Source organism: Chinchilla lanigera, unplaced genomic scaffold (assembly GCF_000276665.1).
Source record: "Chinchilla lanigera isolate Chin_1 unplaced genomic scaffold, ChiLan1.0 scaffold00053, whole genome shotgun sequence".
Classification (NCBI taxonomy): domain Eukaryota; kingdom Metazoa; phylum Chordata; class Mammalia; order Rodentia; family Chinchillidae; genus Chinchilla; species Chinchilla lanigera.
Window position 1 is genome coordinate 7492053 of NW_004955454.1, and position 9572 is coordinate 7501624.

At 37.1% G+C, this 9572-nt stretch overlaps 1 protein-coding gene across 4 annotated transcripts in view; it reads left to right on the plus strand.

Annotated features, from left to right (window-relative positions):
* The window catches only part of Spidr (scaffolding protein involved in DNA repair), a 349934-nt gene that overhangs the window by 131909 nt on the left and 208453 nt on the right, over positions 1-9572 (plus strand). For all 4 annotated transcript variants that reach the window (XM_005396031.2, XM_005396032.2, XM_013520203.1 and 1 more), the window contains one exon: positions 6594-6813. In XM_005396031.2, the coding sequence (XP_005396088.1) occupies positions 6594-6813 (220 nt within the window). The remainder of the gene's footprint in view (positions 1-6593; positions 6814-9572) is intronic.

The window sequence follows — 9572 nt, forward strand, 5'->3', positions numbered from 1 at the left end:
CACATTGAAGATATCAATATGTAATACAACAAGCATTGTTAATTTCCTACCACTTTGTTTGTGACTCTGTATTGTTTGTATTGTTCTTTTGCTATTTTGTAAATGGTTGTCTGTTTGTTATTTTCCTTCTTTTATTTTTAAAATAAAAAAATGATAGTACGAAGAATCAATGAATCAACTAGTTTGTTCTTTGAGAGATTAAATAAAATTGACAAACCCTTAGCCAACGTTACCAAAAAAAGGAAGGAAAAGACTCAAATCCATGCAATTAAGAATCAAAAGAGTGAAATCACAATGGACCCTGCAGAAATCCACAAGATCATCTATACCTGCTTTCAGACCTTGTATTCTCATAAGATGGAAAATGCAGAATAAATGGACAGATTCCTAGATGCATAGGAATTACCAAAGCAGAATCAAGAAAATATAAAAATCCTAAATAAACCAATATCAATCAATGAAATTGAAGATGTAATTAAAAACCTACCAACGAAGAAAAGCCAGGCTGTGGCAAATTCAGTGCTGAATTCTATAAGAAATTTAGAGAAGAGCTAATACCAGTACTTTTCAAACTCTAATGAAATTGAAAGAGGAGTACCCCCTGATTCATTCCTGGAGGCAAGTGTTACCCTGATACCAAAACCAGAGAAAGACCCAACTAAGAAAAAGAACTACAGGCCAATCTCCCTAATGAAAATAGGTGCAAAAATTCTCAATAAGATACTGGCAAACAATGCAGCAAATTGTCAAGAAGGTTATATATCATGACCAAGTAGGATTCATCCCAGGGATGCAGGGATGGTTCAACATACATAAATCAATAAGTTAATACATCATGTTAACAGAGCCAAGGACAAAAACCATATGATCATCTCAACAGATGCAGAAAAAGCTTTTGACAAATTCTACCGCACATTCATGATAAAAACCCTACAGAAAATTGCAATAGATGGTCTTTATCTCAATCGATAAAATCTGTGTACAACAAACCAACAGCCAACATCATACTAAATGGACAAAAACTGAAAACTTTGTCTCTAAAATGAGGAACAAGACAAGGCTGACCATTGTCTCCACTCTTATTCAATATAGTTCTAGGAAGCTTTAGCCAGAGCAATTAGAGAAGAGAAAGAAATAAAAGGAATAATGATAGGAAAAGAAGAAGTTAAACTACCATTATTTGCAGGTGGCATAATACTGTACATAGAATACCCAAAAACTCCACTAAAAAACTGCCACATTTAATAAACAAATTCAGTAGCTTAGCTGGGTACAAAGTCAATAGTCAAAAATCAGTAGCCTTCCTGTACATGAATAACAAACTCAGAGAGAGAAATTAGGGAAACAACAGCTTTTACAATAGCATCCCAAAAAAGGAAATACCTAGGAATGGGTCTAACGAAGGCAGTAAAAGACCTCTACATTGAAAACTGCAGTACTCTAAGAAAGGAGATCAAAGCGGATATCAGAAAATGGAATGATATCCCTTGCTATTAGGTAGGAAGAACCAATATAGAGAAAATGGCTATACTTCCAAAACTGTTATGTAAATTTGATGCAATTCTAATCACAATTCCAGCATATCCCAGCATATGTGATAGAATTAGAAAAAACAATCCTAAAATTCAATTGGAACAAGAAGAGGCCTAGAATAGCAAAGGGAATTCTAGGCAACAAAGGCAAGGTAGGTGCATCATAATCCTTGACTTGAAATTATACTGTAATACTACTGTGATAAAAACAGCATGGTACTGAGGGAAAAAAAAAAAAGAAGTGAAGATCAGTAGAACAGACTAGAAAATGTAGAAACAACTGTAGATGTACTCAGCGACCTTGTCTTTTGCAAAGGAGCCAAACACCTTTGCTGGAGGAAAGATAGCCTCTTTAATAAATGGTACTGGAAAAATGGTGCTCGAAATGGCTCTGCACATGCTGAAGATTAATATTGTACCCATATCTTTAACCAGGCACTGAATTAAATTTGAAATGGATCAAAGATCTAAATATTAAAACAGAAAAATTAAAAACTCTTGAAGACATTAGGCAAAGGCTTTATGAGTAAAACCCCAATTGCACAGTAACTATCATAAAGAATCAACAACTGGGATATAATCTTACTAAAACCTTTGCACAGCAAGAGAAATCACTAAGAGAGTGAAGAGACAACCCACAACTTGAGAAAAAATATTTGACAGCTTTTCCTCAGTCAAAGGACTACTATCAAGAACATATAAAGATTTCAAAAAAATCAGACTTCCCAAATTTAAAGACCCCATCCAAAAATGGCCATTGGAGATGAATACATACTTCTCAGTTTAAGAAATACAAACAGTAAATAAATATATGAAAAAATGGTCAACATCACTGGTCATTTGAGAGATAGAGATTAATACTGAGATTCCATCTTACCCCAGAAAGAATGGCTATTATCAAAAAATTGACCAATAACAAATGCTGGAGGGGGTGTGGGGAAAAAGGAACCCTTCTCTACGGTTAGTGAGAGTACAGACTGGTGCAACCACTGTGGGAATCAGTGTGAATATTCCTCAAAAAACTAGAATTGGAGGTCCCGTTTGACTCAGCTATTCCCCTTCTGGGTATCTTCTCAGAAGAATTAAAAACATCATACCACAGTGATATATATGCACCCATGTTTATAGCAGCACAATTCGTAATAGCTAGATGTTGGAAACAACTGAAACGCCCATCAACTGAGGAATGGATAAAAAAGATGTAGTTTTTTTTGTACAATGGTGCCATAAAGAAGGATAAACTTGAGACTTTTACAGTTAAATGGATACAACTTGAGACCATAGTCATAATTGAAATAAACCAGATGCACGTGTGTAAACATATTTTCTCCCTAGTGTGAGAAGCTGAAAGAGTAAATAAGAACCAAAATGTATAATACATATTTTAAAATGGGAAGAAACTGTTCAAAATGAGAAACTGGGATGGAGGAAAGGAGAAAAGGAGGAAAGGAAAAGCAAAAAAAAAAAAGTAAATATATATATATAAAATTCCTCTTAGCTCATTGAAAAGAAAGGTTTGTGCTAATATTGTTTGGACAATTAAATGCCTATATCTTGTACTCGGAGTAACTAAGTTAAAGATAACAATATGCAATGTATTAACCATTGTTACTCTCCTACTACCTTGTTTTGAAATTTTGTTTTACTTTTTATTTTTCTTTGTTAAAAATAAAAAGGAAGTCCTGTGGGCAACTTACTTACTTTTCAGTTTTCTTATCTGTCAGAGAGGGAGACTAATACCTTCCTTACCTATTTCATAGTTTTTTGTTGATCAGTAACAGACTCAATTTGAAAAGGCCTTGAAAAGCTGGAAAGAATGACAGCAACAGCCACTGTTGTACACGTGCTGAACCTGACACTGTGCCACATTCTTTGTTACGGACTGCAGTGCTCTCAGGGGTAGTTAGTACTATATTTTGAAAGTCACTCATAACAGAGGGAGAAATATAGATAAGGTATTTGAGGATTTGAAAGGGAAAAAGTAATTTCTTCTGGCTGGGGTTTAGGAAACACTTCCTGGTTACGGTGATATTTTGGCTTACTCTTACAGCATTTGTGGAAAATATTGCCCTAGTGGCACAGCCATGACCTCTTATGTACCATTCATCTAACTATAGAACAATCTTCATTGTGAGTGAGTATATTGTGTTTGGATTCAAAATGCCTCAGGCACATAGTTTGCTGTTGGCTGCCCCATGCTATTCTCTCCACTAGATGAGAGGGAAGTTAGACAGCTTCATTTTCTTCTGGGAAGGTAGATGCTGGTTTCTCCATTGGCTTCTGGAGGGTACCCTGCCTGGTGGAAAGGAGGACCGTACTGTCCTCTACTCAGTAGTGTGGACATGGTGATCCCAGTCTTTGCTTCCTAAGCCTAGCACGCTGTGGTATGCAGTGGTGAGAGCATCGTAAAATGACTTGTGTATTTATAAGTCATTTGCATCAGTTCTTGAGCTGAGTTCTTAGTTTTGGAGTATTGTGAGGATTTATTATAACAATCTTTAAAGGAACTGAAGCCAAATACTCGGCCTCAGTTTGATTCTTCTTATGTACATAGGTATTTCTGCCGTAATACTATTTATGTGCTTATGTAATAGCTGCATTTTGAAAGAACCCCTTGGGGTCTACAGACTCCACCAGAAATCTGTGTCGTTTTCTAATGTGGATCCCACAAGACTTAATGAGTACCTGAGGAGAGGACTTGTGCTGCTTGGGCATACCTGGTATCATTGACTCTACAGGTATTGCGGTACACAGGACCGAGAGCCTGTGCTTAGCCGGGCCACCTGAACTTGAGTAGGGCAGCAGGTACCCGAGTGCACAGGTGGCTGTCGAGCCCTGGGCCATGACTGGTTTGGGCAGGACACAGGGCAGGTAACAGGCCAGCGGTGTGCTGGGGATAGGCCCTGAGTTCAGGCATACGTTTTAACAATTCTGAAAATACGTCCAAAAGTGCTCCTTTGGCCACCACAGCCCCTGTATGTAGGACTTCTCCCTTGGTTTCTGAAGACCCTAATTCTCCACCCACTTCTCAGTCTGGCCAGGAAAAAGTATGTGCACGAAAATGACTTCCGTGATATCCTAACTTATTTTCCTGTTCATAGATACATCTGTGTGGCAGGTCAGCTGTGTTCACTTCCTAGTCAGCCCCTTCCTTAGGTGCTTACTTTCACACCTCCATTCCCTTGCTCCTAATGACCAGCGGCAGCTTAACACTGGACTTACAGCTTCCCTAGTCCTGTTTTCTTCTTCGCCTTGAGAGTAGCAAGACAGGAGCATACCTTGAGAAACAGTTGTCTAGGACAGTGCTCTGGGGAGCACAGAGCCTAACGCAGCGTGTGGACACGTGCTGTTGGCAACTAGGCAAGGGAAGAGAGGGAAAGTTTGGGCTGGAGTGGAAAGTGAGTAAAGCAAAAGCAAGAAGAGAAGGAAAGGGAAACAAAACTAAACTACAAAAATTGGCACTATTTTAAATACTTTCATTATTCAAGGTTAACCATTTGGGTAAGGTGGTAGAGAAACGCATCTTAGTGTCTGTAATCAGGAAGGTAGTAGGTTAGATACTTTGTGATTTGCATGGAACTAATTTATTTTCATTAAAAAGGACAGAGTAATAAAAAACATAATTGTATATACCACCTAGAGTTAATAACATATGTTAATCTTTTGCCTTTCTGCTTCACATATTTTTATAATAAAAACAGTGTGACAGATAGATTTGAAATCCCCTGGCTTCCTCTTGGTCGCGGTCTTTCTTTCCACAGACAGCAGCTGCTCTGGCTTTTCTTGTGTCCTTCTCCTCCGTATTTTATACTTGTATGATGTGTGTATCTATAAACATCATTAGGATTGAACCCAGTGTCTTCCTGATGAACTACACCCCCAGGCCTTTTTAATTATTATTATTTTTATATTGAGACAGGGTCTCACTAAGTAGCTCATTTGACAGTTGTCCAGGCTGGGTTCAAACTTGTAATCCTCCTACCTCAGCCTGTCAGAGTGCTGGGCACAGAGGGGTGCACCGCCATACCTGTTTTTGTCTTTTATCTGCGTGAAAGGTACATATCTTGTTTAACCCCTCTTGTTTTGGAGATCTCTCCATCTGATACACTCAGGTCTGGTTCAGGCCCTGAAAGTGCTGTTTGGTGTCCTGTGGTGTGAACACACTATCTTCCTCATTTATGTTGGGTCCTAGCAAAATAAGGTATGTGTCCTTGTTTAGGTCTTTTGGTGCAGATGGTTTCTGGGTCATATTTAGGGTTTCTGGACTATAGACTATATACACGCTCACCTTTATTTATCTCTTTTCATTCTTACAGATGTTCACTGGGGCGGGTGGTGTGCTGTCCATTTCACACATGAGAAAACTGACAGACTGAAGTAATGCTAGGTAGTTCAGCCAATTTTGTAAGGGGGACAAGTATTCAAATCTATATTGAATTCCACCCATTTAGAAGTTCATGTAGATCTTCAACTTTTAACTTTTATGATCATTAGAAGAGTTGCAGCCAGGTTTATCTATCTATCTATCTATCTATCTATCTATCTATCTATCTATCTAATCTATCTATCTATCTATCTATCTATCTATCTATCTATCTATCTATCTATCTATCTATCTATCCACCTACCTACCTACCTGTCTATCTGCCTATCTACCTGAAAGCAGAGAATCAGAGCAGGCAATGAAAAGAGCATGTAAGCATGTAAGGAGCATGTAAGAAAGATCAAGAGCAGCCGTACTTCTTTTGGTGACAACAAAAGGGCCAAAGTTTGCCTCATGAAATGATGGATCCTAGTTTTCCATATATACAACACATTGTTCATGGTAGAAACTATTTTATGTTGCTTAACTTGTATATATTAAATGCAACGTGCAGGCATTTTTTTTTTTACTAAAGAAAGATGTTATAGTGAACATGACAGTCTGTTTTACTTTGCAAAGATTGTAGACCGTTTTTTCCAGATGAATAAAGCTATCTGATTGTGAATCTTTTATTCATAGTACTTTATTCACACATAAACCTTTGCACTTCATTTTTTATTTTGTTCTTCAACTTGTAGGTAGAAAATCTGGTATATTAATTGTGAAAATTCTAGAGCTACATGAAGAATGCACCATGCAAGTTGCCACGTGTGAGCAGTTAGCTGGTCCGCCGTCCACCGCCCCTTGCCAAGGTGTGGCCCCTGCACCAGGAGCTTATCTGAAAGTTCTCTTTTCGCGGGAGACTGCAGGCTACCTCCAGGGCCGTCCCCAGGACATCATCCACATTTTCCCTCCCTGGTAAGTGCAAAGAACTGAGTCCAGCAGTCACCAACTATGAGTCTGTCTCACATGAAAACCCTTTTTTAAAAAATCAGGACCATTTTCATCATTTTATTGTAGAGAAATGCCAGGGAAGAAAGCCAGGAATTCACATAGGTTTTATGCAGCAGAAGCGCTGAATTGTCTTTGGTGGCTTGTTTGTGCTTCTGGCAGCAAAGTTTGATAATCTGAGGCAAGGGGGATGGGAAAACAAATGCATCATTCTTGCCAAAGGGGTGTGTTGTTCTAAGGTCTAGCTGTTTTTGTTTGTGTCTTTCTTTAAAAAATACTTTTTATAGGAGGCGTTATGTGACAATAGGGTAATACATAGTAATTTAGTATTTTTTGCTACTCAAGAATAAAAAGCATAAATTAAGACAAGATGGTTTGAAGTTCAGGAAGGTAAATGTTCACTATTAGGTCAGAAATTATTTTCAGCAGTACATATTTACTTTTGCATGTGATATTAATTTTCACCATGAAGATAAGGAAACCTTATTTCTTTTGAGGTAAAAGTTGAGCAGCCTTATTTTAAGAACTAATTATTTTTTGACAGTGCTTACTGTATATTAATTTGAGAAATCCTTAGATTTGGAATTGACAAAAGACTTCTAAATTTTTGTTAGAGGAGAGATCTCTTTGGAGTGATCATCGCTTCTTAGTGTCTGCAGTGACATCTTCAGGGTTCTTCGGTGGGCATGGGCTCCCTGTGAGCGCTGCCTTCTGGCTTGCTCACCCTCTTGCCTACATTCCTTCTCCTCCCTTGTTTTGGCTATTTTTCAGTTTCATCCTGTGAGTAATTTTTTTCTCCATAATTGTAGTATAGACTGAAAAATAAGAGTGACAGGAAATTCTGTATTTGCCCTAATCATGATATGTTCAGTTCTTACCATTTTTAGACAACATGTCATCCAGTGCAAATAGATTTTGCTTTCTAGGAGACAGACTGGAATGCTTGTATTAACAACGCTATATGGTACCAGATATTATGCTGTTATTAGGAATTTTAGCAAACACATAGAAGTGAAAATATCTGAGAGTAGAAGTAATTCCACAGATTACTTTGGAGTCATTTGACATAACTTTTTCAAAATGACCACCTTAAAGAAAGAAAATTGTGTAAATGTAGTTAATAAATGTAAGTATATGAAAGAAGTTTATTGTTTTAAAAATTTTTTATTTTACTTAGTACATATTTATAGTACATTATGATTGTATTCATTGTGGGGATTGGTACATGTACAGAAGATCTCATTTCTTTCTTTTTCCTTCTTTCCCTGCAACACCTTTTTAATTTTTTTTTTTTTTTTTTTTTTGGCCAGCATCAAGATTTTTTAAATCATTGTCACGTTAACTGTCGTAAATACAGATTGACAGCCAGGCCTACAGGCCAAAGAAACATAAAATACATAAGGCAATTATACTAAATCAAGATATACTTTCAGATACTTTGTCTGTGATTGATTATAATAACATCTTTTTATCTCCCTTTTTCCTATTGTCTGTCTTTTATTTTGCACTTTATATACTGAGTTTCTCATATAAGAGAAATTATGTGATATTTAAACTTATGTGTCTGATTTACTTCCCTTAACATTATGATTTCAGAGTACATTCTTTCTCCTACAAATGACTTTAGTTTATCTTTTTTATGGCAAAGTAGTACTCCCTTGTGTATAAATGCCACATTTTCTTTAGCCGTTCATCTACTGATGGATATACAGGCTAGTTCCAAGATTTTGCTGTTATGAATTGTATTGCTATAAACATGGGTGTGCATGTATCACTGTAATATGATACCTTTTAATTCTTTTGGGAAGACTAGAAGCGGAATAGCTAGATCAAATGGAAATTCTAGTTTTAGCTTTTTCAGGAATGTCCGTAGCAGGTGTACTAGTTTACATTCCCACCAACAATGTAGAAGAGTTCCTTTTTCCCCTGCAGCCTTGCCAGCATTTGTTATTATTTGATTTCATTCTTTTGGGGGTAAGGTGGAATATCAGTATTGTTTTAATTTGCATTTCTCCAATGGCCAGTGGTGTTCAGCATTTTTCAGTGTATTTATTGGCCATTTATACTACTTCTTTTGTGAAGTATGTGTTCATTGCACTTGCCCCTTTTGATTGGGTCTTTTATTTGGAGGGGTCTAATTTTTTTGAGTTCTTTATATTTCTAGATACTAATCCTCCTTCTGAGGAATAGCTAGAAAACTTTTTTTTCCATTATGTAAATTGTCTTTTCACTTCATTTGTTGTTTCTTTTGCTGTGCCAAAGCTTTTTAATTTGTTGTGGTCCCTTTTATTAATTCTTGGTACTATTTCCTGCACAAGTGGGGCTCGGTCCAGAAAGTCATTGCCTGTGTCTATGACTTCAAGAATTTTACCTATTTTATCTTTCACCAGGCAAAAGCTTTTTAATTTAATGTAATTCCATTTATTGATTATTTTTTCTTTGTGGTACTGGAGCTCGAACTCAGGGGCGTTGTGTCATGCAGCTGTGTCTCTAACATTTTCTTTTTTTTTTTTTTTTTTTTTTTTTTGAGACAGGATCCGCCAATGTAGTTCAGGCTTTCCTTGGGCTTACTATGTAGCTCAGGCTGACCTCAAACTTGTGGCAATCCTCTTTGCCGTAGCCTCCTGAGTGCTGGGATTACAAGTGTGTGCCACTACACCCAGCTCTCTGTTGATTCTTGATGTCTATGGTTTCGAGTGTTTCATGTATGTTTTTTTTTTTTTTTT